At 26.2% G+C, this 19,470-nt stretch overlaps 2 protein-coding genes across 4 annotated transcripts in view; one reads left to right on the forward strand and one right to left on the reverse strand.

Annotated features, from left to right (window-relative positions):
• Positions 1 to 2,083: 2,083 nt before the first annotated feature.
• Positions 2,084 to 2,998, forward strand: LOC135927585 (carbohydrate sulfotransferase 11-like). Its single transcript, XM_065463672.1, has one exon. It carries the CDS (start codon positions 2,084 to 2,086, stop codon positions 2,996 to 2,998), a length of 915 nt encoding a protein of 304 aa, XP_065319744.1.
• A 501-nt stretch (positions 2,999 to 3,499) lies between these two features.
• Positions 3,500 to 19,470, reverse strand: part of LOC135922552 (serine/threonine-protein kinase TAO3-like) — a 228,180-nt gene continuing 212,209 nt past the window's right edge. Inside the window, exon 15 of one of the 3 annotated variants that reach the window (XM_065456943.1) lies at positions 3,500 to 4,455. In XM_065456943.1, coding sequence (XP_065313015.1) covers positions 3,883 to 4,455 — 573 coding nt within the window. In that variant the 3' untranslated portion in view covers positions 3,500 to 3,882. Of the gene's footprint in view, positions 4,456 to 16,268; positions 16,421 to 19,470 lie in introns of those variants that run through there. The other 2 variants (XM_065456944.1, XM_065456945.1) reach the window with 2 other exon arrangements.

A 19,470-nucleotide genomic window follows, 5' to 3' on the forward strand; every position in this document is an offset into this window, starting at 1 on the left:
AGCAATTTGGTAATAGACTTTCCTTACATTTGCATTTTATACCCTAATAATATATATTTATTCAACTTCAAAAAATTTTTTTTAAAAAACAATTCCATACCCCCCAAAAAAACTTAACCCAAAGTATTTGTCCAACTATTAATCTAGACCGATTCGAGATTTTAACTGATCTCTATGGTGTAGGACCTCTGTCATATTTTAAAACCATATTTTGCATAATTTATTACCTAAATTCTCTATAATTACTCCCTTTTCCCATTTTATAACAACTCCATGCATTCAAACCCAGACCATTGATCGATTACATACTCAAATTCAAAATTATTTTCATTTTCCAATAACGTTGGAATGGGTTTTAACATATCCAAAAACACATTTATTTTTCTTCCAAACATCCTTCCCAATGAAGATTTACCATCCATTCCTACTCCATTATTGTAATAAAGATGGGCTATCCAAATTTCTCTCTTACCCTCCTTGGCCTTTTTTCCAACCTTTAACAACCGCCATTAACCTTTCAGCCTGTCCACTTGAACTAGGGCAATACGGTAGTGCAAGAATATACGGCACATTATTTTTTTTAGACAAAAAACCCTGAACATCTCAATCACAAACCACCAATCTCGGAATCCCGAATCTGAACCATAACATTTTTAAATGCTTTATAACAATTCCAGTAGTTAAACCCTGTATCTCCCCAAATTCAATCCACTTTAAAAAAACGTCCACACTTAAAACAAAAATTTTCTCATTAAACCCCCCAAAATACTATATGTATCATTTCCCATGGTTTTTTCACTTTCGGGCCAGGTAATCTTCTTACCTCACTGCAGAATGTAATCTCTTGAGTTAGGCTTTACAATTCTTTCCCAAATTTTCAATTTCCTAATTAATTCCAGGCCACCAAACATACTCTTTTCCCCACTGCTTCATAACACATCGTCCACCACAGTTAATTCTGTTTCAATACACTTGAATTTATCATTACCGATATTCCATAATTTTCTCCCCATTATCCGCAAGTTTAATCGCTCCATTTCCCTATCTTGGGCCACCTCTTAAAACAGTTAAAGTACAAACTAAGGCCAGTCACCCTTTCTATCTCCACCTGACACTTTTTCATTGGCTTTTTCACCGACTCCTAATCTCGATAAAATATCCAATTCTCTTTTCCGTCTATACCTGAACTCCAAATCGAAACTGCCAACTAACAGGAACCCAAATAAAGGCCTATTTTGTTTTTGTTGCAATCAATGGCCATATTTGCCAATTTTTATGAGTTCTTCCCATAATTTATAGAAATATTGCCAAACGATATGGGTTGGTATTCCAAATTGATTCCTTATGGTTAAATTAATAATAGTAATCTAATCACTGAACCTATATCATATTCCATTTCGATTTCCTGGTTGTTTATTAATATTTTTTGATGTTGGGTATAATGTTAATTCCTGTATCAGCGATATATATTTTTTAGAGTTGCGCCCTTTTATGGAATATTATTACGTTATTGATTATATATGGTCTAGATAGTTCTCTAGGCTGGTTTCTTTCTTTCATTGATTGAATATAGTATTTTTTTTTTAAAAATAAAATTATAAATTTTATTTCATTCATTGCCAATTTTATATAGCTATGACATTATTAGTCAGCACTCTCTATATATAAACGATAACTTATATTAAATAAGATTATATAATATTATATTTAAATAACCTACATATGCTAATAATATCATAAATAATCTATATAAAATATAATATTGTGTTAAATACAGTGGCGTCCTTAAGCAGGGGGACGCAGAGGCTCTAGCCCCTGAAAAATTTGAAGAGCCTCCCCTCAAAATTTTAGAATTTTTTTATATTAGCTAAAAAATGAAGGTAATTTTGAAAAAATTTTTGAGCCCCCCTGAGATTGTAAAGGCTAGTGACGCCCCTGGTTAAATACAATATGAATTTCGTGAATATTTAAAGAACAAAATTTGTTCCAAGGATAAGATTCTCAATTTCAAAAAGTTATATTTTAGTGTATCTTATTTTATAAAAAATAAATCCATTCCTAGATCTATAAGCAAAAGATAAAGATGATTCAAAGTTATAGAAAATCTCACTTGATTCAAATGTGCGAATCTGATTTGTATAAATTTAGAACAGATGATAATAAAACCCAATGCACAAATTGCGAGGCTAGAAAAACTGTGGAATATCGAAATTTGATTGTTAATCACAAATTCAAATTTATTTTTTGTATCGTGCCGAAGATAGCTTCGACTCAATGGAAACTTGTATTAGGAGCATTACAAAGCGACATGAAAGACTTGGGAAAAGAAAACGAAGGGTTTTTAAAACCGAACAAACTATGGCATGCATCTAAGGAATACAAGTTTGAAAGACTTTCTGAGTTTACATCCATAGACCAAGCTAAAATAATGAGGGATTACAAAAAAGTTATCTTCGTTAGGCACCCGTTAGAAAGAATAATATCGGCCTTTTGGAGTAAATTTATAGAAAGGAAATCTAATTATTTTATTGATTACCCTAAGATATACGGTGTTTCGATTATAAAGAAATTCAAGCTAAAAAGTAATAAAGCTTCTACAAACCGGAAATACCTTCATTTTTATGAATTCATAAAATGGTTGAATCTTGAGAACTCCACAGAACTCATACGAAATAGGGATTTAGATTCTCACTGGTCTCCCATCTATGAGATATGCCATGTTTGTAACAAGGATTTTACTTTTGATTTTATTGGTCATTTTGAGCATCAAAGAGATGATTACCAAAATTTCTTAGACTATATAACTAATGATTTTAAAAATATTCCTAATTTGAAAAAAGAATTGTTCCCTTGGAAAGATTGGCCAATAAGACATTCCGTATCCAAAAATATATCGAGTATGTTATTGAGTCAAGTGAATACATTAGACCTGACCGAGTTTTATAAATCTTTTCACCTTGATTATTTATTATTTAATTACAGCTACATATACCCTTGATAAGATCATTTGGTTTTTAGAGGGTTTTTTTAAACTTGACATTAATGAAAAAGTGATCATATTATAAATCCGCTCTTCATTCCTAACAATTTATATATATATATATATAATTAAGTATCATAAATTGCATTATTTAAGATCTCTAAAAAGAAATAAAAAATATTACAAAATAAATTTGTTTATAATATGAGAAATCACGCATGTCACGCTTATTTATATTTTAAAAATATTAACAACAAAAACATATATTTTTAAAAACAACTTTTACAATTCAAAATACAAAATAAATCATATATCGCACCCATTTTATTGATTTCGCGCGAAATACATTTAATTGTTAACAAATATTTTAATAATATACAAATATGTTAAAATTATGTTGATATAATAGTATGTATTATGTATACATCACATAATAAATATATAAACTATATTACTTAGGTTACAAAGTTTATTAAAGCCAAAAATTAGTACTTACTATGTAATATGTAATAGGCACCAATAAATTAAGTCAAATTACGAATAAAATATATTTAAAAAAATGCTCGTTGAATGATTATGGGTAGAATATGTATAAAGATTTTCATTTAAAAAAAACAAGATTGATTAACATTTAAAAAAAAAAATATAATTGTTATAAAATTATTCATTACGACTTTGATCTCAAACTTTAAGGCAAGTATGCAATTCTCGGGGATTCCAAATTCGTGAAATGCCAAAATTATATGAAAAATTTCAAAAAATAGAATATTTTTTTTATATAATAAATAAAACGATAAGGTGACATAACAATTGAAATATAATATAATTAAACTTAGTAAGAAGGTCAAAAGGTCAACTGTAAATAATAATAAAATGTTTTGTTTAGGCATATCTAAAAAAAATCATAATTGAGTATTGAAAGAGCTGGCATCATTAAAGTCTGATGCTGATTCTCGTCCTCGTAATAGGTAATTATCATTATTATTTGGTGTGAGAGGAGATAAATCAGAAAATTGGCTAGGACCGATAAAGCGATTTATTTGGCGGCCGTTATTTGTTAGAGATAAGTTTTGCTTCATTTTGTAATCAGATAGGCTAGAGAGTTGGTTGGAATCAATATTACTGCGTTGATCTGATTTGCCGTTGGAAGCCAGCGGGGAACCCTGGGAAAGTTCTTCGTAATTAAAATTAAGTATCTGGTCCAAGGCGGCTCCGATAAAATTACCGTAATTAAAAAAATTTTTCTCCTCCGCATCTGCTTCCCCATCCCCAGATTGGTTGAAGCTAGATAGAGTTTCCGTTATCGATTGGTTATCGGTTATTGATTGATTGTCAGTTTCAAACTGATCGGATTCAATATTTTGAAAAGCGGATAATTGGTTGTCATAAGTAGATATCTCTGTTGTTTGTCTTTCCTGCAAGCGTTTGTTGCGCTCGCATCTCTCCTCGTTGAGGAGCAGAGCTTCTTCGGTCATCTTTATAATATTAATTTTGTTATAAAGTAAATCATCAATAATAAGTTAGAACACTATGAGTAAAAATATCTTTACATCGGTCAAAAAATATATAAACTTTATTTGGTATATACAATAGTAAATAGTAGTCGGGACCGGACAATACAAATCTCCTTACGGGTTTAGTCTAGCCGGAATTTCATAAAATTTAAACTTAGAATAAGGCAAATTTATGTCTTTTCTCTTCATAAATAATTATTTTGGGCTGGACAACTTGTACGCAATGAATTTACGGGCCAGACGAGGATTCAAAATACTAAAAAAAAGATATAAAGTGAATATAAAAATTTTTGATTTAATCTTATTTCTTTATATCAACAAGCCGATACCAAACCAATTAAATAAAAAAAATTAATATATTGTTTAAACTTTTTATTTAGCACAGAAATATAGAAAAATTAAAAATAAAATTAGGAATTTATAGGGTTTTCCATTCAAAAAAAAGGTCCAATGAAAAGTGGAAAAGTATGAATCAAAAAAGGAAAATAGTTATTTTTCTAAAGATTTTAAAAAAAATTATAAATTTTTTTCTTGCAAATTTTACTTAATTCTATTTTTATTTTTCCTTCTTATTTTATTTCTAACTTTTTGCGATCTCTTTAAGTCATTATTAATTTTAATATTTATTTTTCTTAATGGGGAATTTTTTTTTTTAAAAAAAGTCCAGGGCAGGATTATCTCAATTTACTTTTCTACTAATTTTTGATAATTCTTTTTTATAAATAATTTATTTATTTTCCCTGTTATTTTTCTTCACTTCTCTTTCTTATTGTCATTTTTAATAATTATTTTTCCTTTTCCTGCGTCACACCATCTCCGTTCTTTTTTTTAATAGTATTATTATATATTTTTCAAACATTTTTAAATATATTAAAATTTATTATACTACATATTAATTTTTCAATTTATTTCTTATATATTTTTTAAAAAATTTCACTTTTAATTCTTATTTTTCTTTGGCAATCAAATTGTTTTTTATTAATATTTTTTGCATTCAAACTATTTCATTACAATTTAAGAAACAAAATTTATATTAATTTTCAATAATTTCCCCTCTCCTACATTTCGGAATATAGGTCTCCATATTTCCAAAATAATTTTCATTCAAATCAGATATTCCTCTCTCTCCATGCTCTATAAAACGAATTAATTCCTCCTCGTTATTAGAATTTGGTTTCTAACAAAATCTTCCATTGAAAAAAATATATTTTAAATTGGATTATGATAAGGGTTATAAGGTGGTAAATATTTTATTATACGCCATCTCCTTTCTATAGATTATCTAATTGTATGGTTGTGATATAATAGAATATTATCCATCATAAAAATCATATTCATCATATTACTTTCTTCAAAATGATTTAGTATTTCATTTATAAAGTGGCTAAAGTGTATTGCGTTGCAATGAAGAACTCGTGTATTGCCGCTATCGTTTAGAGCAGTAATGATAGTATAATTCATTGTCTTTATCCCTTGAACTTTTTGATAACCCATTTATTTTATTTATGATTCTATAGAACCGTCTCATTTATATTGAAAAACCGTTCTCATCGATAAAAATAAATTTTTTTTCATATAGGCTACATCCACAAACCAATTTGCGTAGAATCTCGATATTTGATTCTGTATTAATTGAACCGAGTGATATATTAAACCTAAATCCAAATAGTTGATACCATATTTTTTGTTATTTCTATATCATATATCTCTTTAATCCTTTCACATCACTTTTTTAAGGATAAAGTGAAATCAAAATTTATATAATTTGATATATATATTCTTTCTGATCCTGATTTAATTTCTTGCGTGCCCGTTAGCCTCTTTTGGGTAAACTATATTTTATTCCAATTTTTGATTGGAGTGTTTTATATTTGTCACAGTCACAGTATTGCTTATTTTAAAACATGCTCTAATTATGATACTATCCTAATTTAACGCGTCAATTATTAGAGCAACTATTAATAAAAAAAAAATGAAGTTGAAATTAAAAAAATAAAAATATAAGGAGAAAAAAAATCATAAAGAGTCAAAAAATTGTTACCTAGGCCGGAAAAAAGGGAAAAAAAAATTTGTTAAAAAAGTTACATAAAAATAAAGAAGTGAAGAAAAATAACAGGGAAAATAAATAAATTATTTTTAAAAAGACAAAAAAGAATGATCAAAAATGAGAATATAAGAAAATTGAGGAAAGACAAGAAAAATAGAGATTAAAAATGACTTAAAGAGATAGCAAAAAGTTAGAAATAAAATAAAAATTGACAAGAAAAATTTTATATGTATTTTTTTAAATATTTTAAAAAATAACGATTTTCATAAATTTTCCTTTTTTGATTGACACTTTTTTTTGATCGGATTTTTTCCTTTTATAGCAATATTGCCATTTCGAGCATTTGTCAGGTTGAATTAAAACGAGTTGAAATATTTAAAATTGGGTAAGGAAATTTATGTGTTGATTTTTGTCATGTTATTTTTTTCCCAATTTATTAAATTTTGATAGATTTAAAAAAAAATTCTTATTATTTTAAAGTTTTATTTGTTTAGGGCGGCCACAACTAGAGATAAACAAAGTGAGTTTGAATTAAAAAAAATATTCGACCCAACACGAACAAATTTTTTCAAATTTGAAGTGTGAATATTTTAATATCCAAAAAACAATTAAAAATTATGTGTATTATCTTAAATAAAAGTTTATTTGACCGCCATAATATAATTAATATTTACATTAAGTTGGATTATATTTATTAGAAACTTATACTTTTTATTCAGTTTAGATATTAAAAAGATGAAATACAATCGAATTTAAAAAATATTGTGATTGTATAAAAATAATGTGCATAATATAATGAACATATTATAAAGATATATCAATATAATTATCAATAGTAGTAAATAATTGTGATAAATAAATAATGAGGAGTTGAGTTTGTCAGGCTTTAAATAAGTCTTCCTATCTTCAAAGGCCCTAATAGCCGCTTAAAGTGCTCTTTCACTGCTAGCCAAGGAAGCAGGGATAGCCAGGAATTTAAGAGCCAAAACCCTTAAATTGGGAAAGTCGTTTTGATAAGTTTTCCACCAATTTAAGATTTGGTAAACGATTTTAAATATTGAAAATTTAAGGCTATTTAATTAAATAGATATTAGATAATATTTTAATTAACCTGATAGAATATGATGTAAATAAAGTATTCAATAATAACAAAATAATTTAATAAAAGAATGTTATGTGAAATAGTAATTGAAAATGACATTTGACATTATGAATTAAAATGATAATTTAGGATACTTGTATTTATTTATCGGGTAGGAAACCTCTTAAAATCCGACCCCAATCTGAAAATAATTTTTTTTTATGTCCGAACATGAGTCGGGATATGGACAGCCCGTGCAGACCTTTAGCAACAACAATCAAATGTTTAATCAGGGATGGGCATAATTTTTTTATTCAAGATATAGATATAATACGCTTTAAATATAAGTATTTAATAAAATAAGTTTTCAAAAAGTTCAATAAGTTGCAAGAGACAGATATTTGATAAATAAATTGAAAAAGGTATCTATAAACGTGAAACCTTATATTTTTGCACATTGTGTTAAAAAATTAGATATAATGCTAAGCAAAATGCTTTATTTATATTCATTTTACTTAATATATTTTCATATATGATAATTAATATAAAAAAATACCTTAACTGTATTAAAAATTTTATAAATAATCATTATTTTTTTATAAAATTAATTTCTCAAATAATTTATCTGAATAAACTATTAAACTTTTTTTCTTTAACTTACCACCAAAAATTATTAACATCCTATTGATATCTTTTTCAAATAAAAATTTGTTCAAATTTTTTGCCCCCTTCAGCCCCAGTTGAACGACTATTTATCTTTGCAAACCTTGTCAAAGGCTATATAAGCTTAAATGAGATATAAGATATATACACGATAATGACCAACTCTGTATATAACATGCCAAAAGCATTTGCACATATTATTTAAATTAAAATTATCTTTTTGATTTAATATTTAAAAAAACGGTAAATTATAACTTGAAAATCAATTAAAAATTTTTCTTTTACCCTTCAATACGGTGGAGTATATGAAACCCCAGGCATGCTAAAAATGATATTACAAAAAAACGGTTAAATATTAAGATCTGGTTCTTCAGTAGCTTCATCAAATATATCTTAGAATCTATATTCCAAATTTCATATATTTTGGTTGAGTAGTTTTTAAGATATAAGCATTTTGTGACTGATTGTGGTTTGTGAGACCTCACCAGAGTAAATTTGTAATATTATAAGAAATTTAGTTTTTAAAAAATTTTTTAAATTATTAATATATACTACTATATTATAAAATTTATTAAAACAAAATTTAAATATCTTATATTTTGAATAAGATATATGAAAAAGAAAACAAAAAATTTTCTCTGGTGGAGTTATTTTATTATTATTTTTCACCAGCTGACTCATTTCTCAAATTTATAATGATTTTTGCAGATTCTGAAACTAAATATATAATTATTTAAGATGTTATGTAATATCATTTTATTTGAGGTGATTATGACAATATAATTAATAGTGAGGATGAAGATTTTATATATGATAGTGATCATGATACACAATCTGAATTAGATGAAAAGAAATGTTAGTTGAAGACAATAAACTTAATATTATTTAGGTAAATATGAAATCATTTATCATAGTATATCTCTCTTTAAAATTATCCAAAAAAATAAGTTTACTGAATGGAAAAAGGATCTTCCTAATCAAAGAATAAGAACTCATCAACAAAATTTAGTTATTCATCTGCCAGGGAAAGAAGCTAACACTCCAAAAAAATGTTTTGACTTATTCATAACACAAAAATAATTGAAGAGATTATTTATCATACCAATAAAAAATTAAAATTATATGTAAAAACTATACTGACCAATATGAAAGTTCTACTAAAGAAGTATTCAAGACATTATTGGGAAATCTTTATTTAGCTGGAATTTTTAAATCTAACCAAAATAAAAAAAACAAAATATTTTTTTTCAAATATGTAAAATAAATTTATGTTTAGAACACATTATTGTTTTATGTAATAAATGTTTTGCATGTCAAATTTAACATATAATGTTCTATATTTTTTTATGTTTGAATATATTAGTGTAATTTTTTTTTTATTTTGAAGAATAAAGATCTATATTATGAATTATCAAGATTATATGATAGATAAATTAATTTTTTAATTTAATATTTAAAATTTAAAAAAAGTAAGCTTTTTTTTAGAAAACTTAGGCACAAATTATAATTATCTTCATCATCTTTAATCTAAGCTTAAGAAATAAAAATAAATAAATATAACCAGAGATAGGTCTATTAAACTCCACCCGAGTAAAACGTTATTTTTTTGACCGGAGTATTGAAGGGTTAATATAAAATTAAAAATGTTATAAATTGTGTTGTTAAATGGTTCGATGAGCCAATATTTAAAAACGACTAACTCAACATAAGAGGCAGAAAAATAATGACTAAGCGTCGAGATTTCCCCAATAGATGTTCAATCCTATATGCCATCTATGAGCAAAATCTTAAGGCTTGCATAATATTTTTCTGGATAAAATATTGAGTTATCCATTTTAAAAATCCACTCAAATTAAGCCGTTTAACAACACTATATAAATATTATTGGAATTATGTGCTGATTTAAAAAGTATAAAATTTAAAAAATGATTATATAAATTTTAGTCATTATCAATATAATCAATCCATAAAGGGTATTTTATTTGGAGTGGACTATATGTTCATTGTTGAAAAAAATTCAGATATAAGATTATTTAATGAGGTATAAAATTGTTTCATAATTTCAATTCTAAGTATTTTTCTTGATACTAATGTTAATGATGGATTAAAAAAATATAAAATTTTTAAAAGTTACATCTTCAATAATTACAAAGGTTATATTTTTAATAAAATATTCCATAATATAATTATTTAAGTTGGCTTTATTTTTATTAATTAAGAATGAGTTTATTGAATTAATTTGTACACAGCTTTCAAAATTTAATCTCACTCCCCACAAATCATCAAACGTACGTAAAACGCCTTTATATATATTTTCAAGATTTTTAAGTCGAGATTGATTGTGAATAAGAATCCAATTGGAGTTCTGTAAAAAGGAATTATGAAATTATTGATTACTTTGTTGATCGTTTTTTAGATAGATTTATACAAAATGATTATAATTTCTATCATGTTTCAATACGCCCCCCCCCCCTTTGACCCTGATTATTTTATATCGAATAAAATGGCCGGGTTAGAATAATTATTAAACTTAAATATGGAAACGTTACATCAAGAAATGAAAATAGCCAAAGGATTATTAGCTGCAGAAGTTAAACGCATAATTTTGAAAATACCTTAAATATTTAAAAAAAATATCATCATGCATTTAAAGAATTGTATAAATGCTAATCAGCAGCCATCATCATTGGGGTACCAACGGCTTCTTTTGTGGCTTCTTTCTCTATAATAAAGAGAGGAGTTCTATCGAGCACTAGAGAGTCGATGAAAGTTTAAATTAAACAAAATTTAGTATTTGATGGCTTATGAAAAAAAAATAACACAAAATTTGTCCTTTAATTCAATTATGTTAAAATTTAAAAATCGTTGTATTATATAATAGTATTATTTTGTATTCATATTACATTAATAATTTTTTAATAATAATAGCAAAAAATTTCTACGAATGCTTAATTGTTTGTTTTATTTTTAAAAAATAGTGCCCCCCCCCCTAAGTAAGCATCTGGCTTCCCTAGCTGAAAATTCCTGGCTACGGCCTTGGTGAAAGCCTCTTATCTCCAACTGTTATTTAAATTTTTGATATATTTCTAAAAACTTCATAGAGACGATTAAAAATTATGTAAAAATAAAAAATTTTTATAAAAAAATTTTTTTTAAATAAAAATTTTGAAAATGTGTAAAGATAAATTAGATTTATTTAACTTTCGTTACATTATTTAAAATCTCAAATCATCTAGAATATTTCAATTTGAAAAATATTTTGATTTAATTAAAGTAGTGCAGATCCCTGTCAAAAAATGTATAAATCCGGGCCATAATAAAAAATATGGGCTGGCCATTATCGTTACTTAGCTTATAATAATATTTTGCTTAATATCACAGAGACTAAGTATCCAATTCGTTTATTTTATAAATATTGTTTTAATTTTTACCATAGCTGGGTTCGGGTTAAGGCAATTACATTATACATTATATTGGTTAGGGTTAATTAACAATAATTTAAAAATTTGATTAGGTTAAATATTAATCACTAGTTATTATTCATAATTTTGTTTAACAATTTTATTTGAGAAATTTTAGTAATTTCTTTTTATTTTGTAGATTTTCTCAAAAATTTTAAATATTTTATTTGGGTTTTCCGAAGATTTTTTTTTCCTATTTTGTTAATTTTCTAAAAATAATTTAATATATTTTTATAAAAATAAATCCTCGGAAATTTATTCCCCACCCCAGAAAATGATTCCCTTATTTTTTGATCCCTATAAAATATAAAAAAATTATTAGATAATAAAATATGAAAAAAATCCCCAAATTAAATATGTAAAGCTTTTAAGAAAATCAACAAAATTAAAAAAAATTCCTATAATATTTTTCCAAATAAAAATTACCCAGATAAAATTGTTAAACAAAATTATGAATAATAACTAGTGATTAATATTAAACCTAAGCAAATTTTTAAATTATTATTAATTATTCTTAACCAATATAATGTATAATGTTATGGCCTTGTTCCGATCCCAGATTTGGTGAAAATTAAACAAAACAAGATATTAAGCTAAATATTATTATAAGCTAAGTAATGATAATGACCAGCCCAGATTATTTTGTCCCAGATTTATAAATTCATACCATTTTTTGACCCGGTGCACTACTTTAATTAAATCAAAATGTTTTTTAAATTCAAATTCCCTAGAAGACTTGAGGTTTTAAATAATAAAACGAAAGTTAAATAAATCTAGTTCACCTATTTTCATCAACTTTTAGATATTATTGAAATATCAAATTTTTATTTTAAAAAATCATTTATTATAAAAAAATATTAATTTTTAAACAAATTATCAACCATTTCCATGAAGTTTTTAGAAATATATTAAAAATTAATCATCTTTTGCTGATAATTTTTAGAATAATATATTCTATTCTATGTCACAAACTTGATATTTGTCATTTTTGCGAAAATACTAGCATGTGTTTTACTAACTCTTAAATAGCGCCCTTTTATGTTTTAAATGCTAATGATGGGATATTAAATGATATAATTATATATATAAATTCTGTGACTAAATAGGAAATTTGCAATTCAAGTCTCCTCTATTTGATAAAAATTATTTTACTGAAGTATTTAATGTCTACTATATGAATTTAACTGGCTGAATAAAAAATTAATAAAAAACTTGCTAAATGTTTTTTTTACTGCCAATTTAAATTAAAATGCTGACCATTTTAATCAAACAATTATCAGCACTGAGTATTATAATTATTATTATATTGCTTTCAAAAATAGTTAGTCAATTTTTCAATTGGTAAAATTTTATTATGCAATATATGAAAGCCTTTTTCTGGTAATTTTTAAAATAATATAAAATATATTGTGTTCTATTTCACAAATTTGATATTTGTCATTAGTTGGCAAAATAATAGCATGACTTACTAACTCATAAATAGCGTCCTTTTTTGTTTTTTATGCTAATAATGGGCTATTAAATGATATAATTATATATATAAATTCTGTGTTGAAATAGGAAATTTGTAGTTCAACCTAAAATCTATTTAACAAAAATTATTTTACTGAAGTATTTAATGCCCACTATAAGGATTTAACTGACTGAATATAAAATCAAATATAAAACTTGCTAAATTATATTTTTTACTGCCCAATTTAAATTAAATACTGCCAAAAGTAATGAAATATGCTGATCATTATAATATTATTTCAAATCTAACAATTATTATTTCGCTTATAATTTTTTTTAAAATTTATAGAAAAGAAATAATTATATTTTATTAAAATGATATATGAAACAATGTTTTCATTTTTTTAAATTTAAATTGTAAAAACTCTTCCATAATTTTCATCTATTTCTATAAAAATCTATCATGTTTTCTTTCCAAGATGTCACAAATCTACTTTCTATGCTATCTACTAAATTATAAAGTATCAAAGCTACCAACTGATTTATCAATTCTCATATTTTATTGCCCTATATCGCTTAAAATTGCTCAAAAATATCCTCAAACGAGAATAAATACTCAACATTCAGAAAATACTGAATATAATTTTTTAGAAATATTTTCGTTATTTAAGCAGTGGGGTTATTATTGATAATTAAAAAAAAATGGGGTAATTTTTCTTCCGGTTTTTTTTCGGGGATTTATTTTCCTATATTTAATTTATTTCCTAGGATTATTTTTCCGGGGAATTATCTTCTAGGGAATATTTTTTCCTGAGATTATTTTTCTGGGGAATTATTTTCCAAAGAATTTTTCTCTGGGGAATTATTTTCGGGGATTTTTTTCCGTATATTTTCCGCTTACCCATTTTATCATAAAACCTGTATGCAAATTCACCAAGACATCCATAAGGTAAACGCCACGCAAACATTTGGCAGTATTACTAGGAATTAAAAAATATTTTAATTTGCTCTTCCCTCTAAAGAACGTGAAGGTCTGGTGACGAGTCATCTTTATATAAATATTTCTTAACAGATGAGATAGCTAAATAGATAAAACTGAATAATTTAATATAATATTTTTAATTATTAGAATTATTGAGATTAGCAATTTTACATATTGTCTAGTAAGGTAATAATGAATTTATTTCAGTTGTTGCCAGTTTGGTTTTTCTTTCAATATTATTAACCCAAATTTAAAACCCTCTCGTTTGATCTATATTTATGTTCTCTTTTAGAAATATTAAAAAAGCATTCATTCAGAAATTATAAATGAGATTTAGAACCTACCGGGCATCTAAAATAATCGTGGAACAGTATGCTTTATTAATTTTTCAGCTGTAAGCAAATTGATTTTTCTTGCCTGAAACCTTTTGGAACAAATTAAATAATCAAATAGAACATCATATATCAAGGCAAAATCTTATAAGAATTATTAATTCACAGCTATTTAATCGGGTAGACAGACCGTCACTAAACCGTTGTTAGATTCAGTTAAATTTTTAAATGCATATACCTCATAATTGCTTTTACAGTAAGACTGTTAAATACCCATCATGTATTAAGTTAACTTCCAATTTTCGACAAATGAATGCCCAATTTAGAAGCTATTTTATCCAAAGTCTTTTGATCTTTGTTAGATTGGCTATATAAACTTATATCTTGTCAATAAAGGTTTTAAAGTAAATAACACATGTAACATTTTTACTTTTTATAGTATCGCACCGCTAATTCTAAACGGTGGTAACAATGCAAGGATATAATCTTTAAATATAGTGTGCAAAGGGTAGTTTGCATACTAGATTTCTTCTTAGCAAGATATTAGCTATCACCTCTGTACCTTTCAATTCCAGTTTAATTAGGTTTAAAAATATAGAAATAAGATAAAATTGGAAATTGCGGCATGCTATAGAGACTTTCATTAGCCGATGAACAAATAAGTGAATGGGAACGATTACCAGATATCAACAATGTGGTATATGACCAATTAAAAGCTATATCAAATATTCAAGTTAAAAAAGAAACTGCAAGTGATCCAATCTTGTCAAGAGTAGCCAGATATGTATTCGAGGATTGGCTTAAGAAACGAAAATATACAAAAGTGTTATTTAAAAAGGGATAAATTATTAAAGAGAAAGGATGTCTCCTACGAGGTTTACAAGTGGTCATGCCACAAGTATTACAAGAATCAGTATTGAACATTTTATATCAAGGACATCAGGGAATGACACGTATCTTGCTTAAGAACAGTATCGGGAATGACACGTAAGAAAAAACTAGCTTTAGAACAGTATATGTCAAAGTTATGAAAATTTTCAAAAACCGATTACTCAGACTAGGCTAGGTAAGAGAAAACTATGGGCACGACTACATAGACCTTATTAAAGAAAAATTATGGTTAATCATTATAGATAGTTACAGCAAATGGCCAGAAAAAAGTTAGTCAATTCAATAAATAGAATTGGATTAAACAAATTATTTAAAAGATTTAAACCCCAAAATCAATTGTGACGGTTAACGGACTACAATTTCAAGGAAAAATATTTAAAGAATTTTGCAAAAATTTACTAATCAAACATCATCATATCACCAAAGTTGGAATGAAAAATCGGAGAGATTTGTATAAACGTTTAAAAGTTTTCTTAGAAAGGCATAACTCAAGGGAAGATAGGTAACTATTAGAATAGACTAATAAAACTATAGTTCCAATTGAACTGATACCTTTTTGTTTTAATAATAAATCTGTCAATTATAAAAATAATTCAATAAATTTTATAGATTGAGAGGGATAAATTATCAATGTTTTCTGCAAATATCATAGAATTCTATCAACAAGGTCTAAAGTTATGCATATATAAAGTTGGAAAAACAATTTGAACTTTCACAACATGTAAAAAAAATTTTTTTTTATTAAACATTACAATTCAACAAAAACATGATCAACATTAAAAATTAATTTGAGTCAAATGTACTTCAGAGCTGATGTCCAAAATGCCCGCCATAACCTCGAATACATGTTCTAAGGCGATTTTTCCATTCATTGATTGCACAATCAGTAATTCCTTGATTAAAACAATTCTTTTCTTCCACAAGTCGCCGTTTGAGATGAACAACGTTGCGAATAAGGGGTGGATAAACATATTTTTGATAGACGTTCCATATCTCGTCGTCGACTGGTAATCAGGGCTATTGGGGGGAGGGGCAAAGAGTGAGTGAAATAAAAATCTGGAGTATCTCTGGCGTGGTGGGTTGGAGCACTGACCTGCTAAAATATGAAAAATTCACTGCCCGACAATTCCTTAATAGCAGGCAACAGGTGCTTACCGGGTAAAACGTTACGATAGTATGCATAAATAATTTTGACCCCTGGGTCGATAAAGCTAAACTTTTTGCAACCAAGACTTGATACCCAGACTGAAACCAAAACGGATTAGAGAAATTTGAACAAGTACGAAGCAATTAATTGGCTGCAATTTTCTTCTTTTCATTGAAACTGCAACACACACCCTATCTTTTGCAGATTTACCCGTGGAGTTACTGTAAACAGCTTTTCACCCGTGAACTATGAAATGAACTAACCTCTGAGGGTATTTTCGTAGTTGTTTGGAACATAATTGGTTAGGTCCTGGGTTTGTTTTTAAACTTTTCAGCTGCAGCTATTTGTGGATAAGGCAATGCACTAAAGTTTGCGAAATATCAGTTCCTCGGGATACTTTAAGAATAGTTCTGTCTTGCCTCAATATGAGTGGCAATCAAATTTTCAATCGTACGAGTTGTGTGTGATCTGATCTACTACTACCATACCGTTTTCAGCTGATCCGGTAACATCAGTTTTTGCAATTAATCGATTAAAGACTGCAATAGACCAGTTTCTTCTAAAATTCTTTCAAAAATATTATGGCTCCGTAATAGCATTCTTGTCTTGATTAACTATACTCAACTTTACTAAAAACGAATTTTGTTTATTATCGTCGGTTTAAATGTAAAGTTTAATTTTTTTTTAAAATGGATTACATGTTGGAAAGTTCGAATTTTGTTTGTGGAAGTTTGAATATGCCTAACCTTAGACTTATTTACTTATTTGACAGAACATAAGGAAATTTGCAGAAAACATTAATAATTCCCGCTCTCAATATATAAAAATTTATAAAATAATTTTTAGAATTGACAGATTTATTGCTAAATCAAAAGGGGTATTAGTTCAATTGAAACACAGTGTAGTTAAATTTCAAGTAAGGTAATTTTGCTATGTAAATAGTTACGTTTTAGACAAGGTAACTTTTAAATGCAACTATTTACTTTATCACTATCAATCAATTTAAGGTTTATTATATTTCAATGATTCGGACAAGTAAATATTAATACCACCTATGTTTAGGAATGGATGATATTGCCACATAATAAAAAATGTTTAAAGAAATTATTGTTGAGTTAAGATTTAAGACTTCAGATTTAGCAGAAGTAACTAAAATCAATAGACACCACTTTAGATATATTAGATCTGATTATGAAAATATATACTTTGAAGAATTTTATGAATTCGATAATGATAATAACAACATACAATTGTTATAATAAGACCCAAAGTGAGGCATGAACTGAGTTATTTACTTATTCTTTTAAGCCAGCAGGTAAAATATTAAAAACAAAAAACAATGAACAAAATTAGATCCTGCTCATATCATTAAAATCATGAATGCACTAAAAATTTAGCTCTACTTCGTAATGAAATATCCAATCATTTGATCGCTAATAATGATGACAAGGTTAAAATATATCTTCTCAAATTATGCGTAAAAAATTGTATCACACATCTCCAATAATTGATATTTAGTTATTAGTATTATTTTTATAAGGTATCAGCCGCACTGTTAGATCATAGGCTTCAAAAGTTAAATATGATGAATTGTTATCTTAAAGGAAAATATTTCACTCCTGTTCAATTTTTATGTAATTATTGCGATAGAAATATTGCCTCAATAAAGATATGAAACAATAAATAGAATGCGAAGGTGATCTTTATTCTGAAGTAAATTGTATAGAAAAATTAGCGGATAAATATTTATTCAATACTCAAGTGAAAAACAATCTGAAAGATTTAGAAAAGAATACTGCCTATTATTATCTTCTCTATTTTAATAGGTAGATAATGTTCTAGTTTGGAAAATAGAAAATTAGAACTTCCTAGACTTTCAGTTCTAGCATAAAAATATTATGATCCTGGTTGCAAGCACCTCTAGGAGCCTATTCAGAAGATCCAAAATATGCCCTCCAAATTGAAACAAATTAAAATTATAATATATTTATATCTAATAAATAAATTATTTTGGCAAAATAATACAAGTAAATTATTAATTTTAGTGTTCATGCAAAAAATTGGATAAAAACATCAAATACTATTTATTTTATTGGCGCACAGGTCTAATTTGTACTCAATGTATGTAAAGATTTTGCAGTCAGTAAGTATTTACTCTTGGAAAATTTCACAATCTTTTTAATCACTAATATACATATATGTAAGAAATTGAATAAGACCAAAATTTGGAAAGTTGCTGTTTTTATCTCCTCAAGATTAAGCATTTTAATTTTAATTCCTATTGGTCATTATCTTGATCTAGAAAGCGCTATTCACACCTAAATGAGCAATTGTCAATCTGGAATTAGCATCAGGATTTCGAAACGAACCGTAAAACCGGCACGAACAGTAAAAACTTTCTGAACCTTAACAGAACCGTTATAAAGAAATATAAAAAGAGCAAACCGAACTGATATAAATATTTTTGAACAGGTTTATAAAAATAATGAATTTTAAATTATTAACCTAAATGAAATTTAATTTTCCTTGAGGGAAATTTAAATTCGTAATTTCGTTTCAAATTAAATTTTTTATACAATTATCTCTTCATATCAATCAATACCAAGTTTTTTGTTTTTACATCAATTTAAGATGCAAAACTTAAATAATCAGAATATTGAAATTGTAAAAATCGTGTTCACATTCAAAAGAAAATTTAGATGATTTTGAAGATTTACTAAAATCGCATGAAAGCCTTTTAAGAATAATTATAGAAAATTATAAAAATATTTAGAAATAGAATATATAATTCGGCCATTTGGTAATATAGAGAGATTACAAAATACTAATCTTTTGAATTGTTGTGAAAATGTAAAGAATAGTATGCCTTAGTGCTAGCAGTTCTAGCTACGCAGGCATTTGTAGAATGCATTTTTTAGGA

The sequence above is a fragment of the Gordionus sp. m RMFG-2023 genome, chromosome 1, assembly GCF_954871325.1.
Source record: "Gordionus sp. m RMFG-2023 chromosome 1, tfGorSpeb1-WG-v2, whole genome shotgun sequence".
In the NCBI taxonomy this organism is placed as follows: Eukaryota; Metazoa; Nematomorpha; class Gordioida; order Chordodea; family Parachordodidae; genus Gordionus; species Gordionus sp. m RMFG-2023.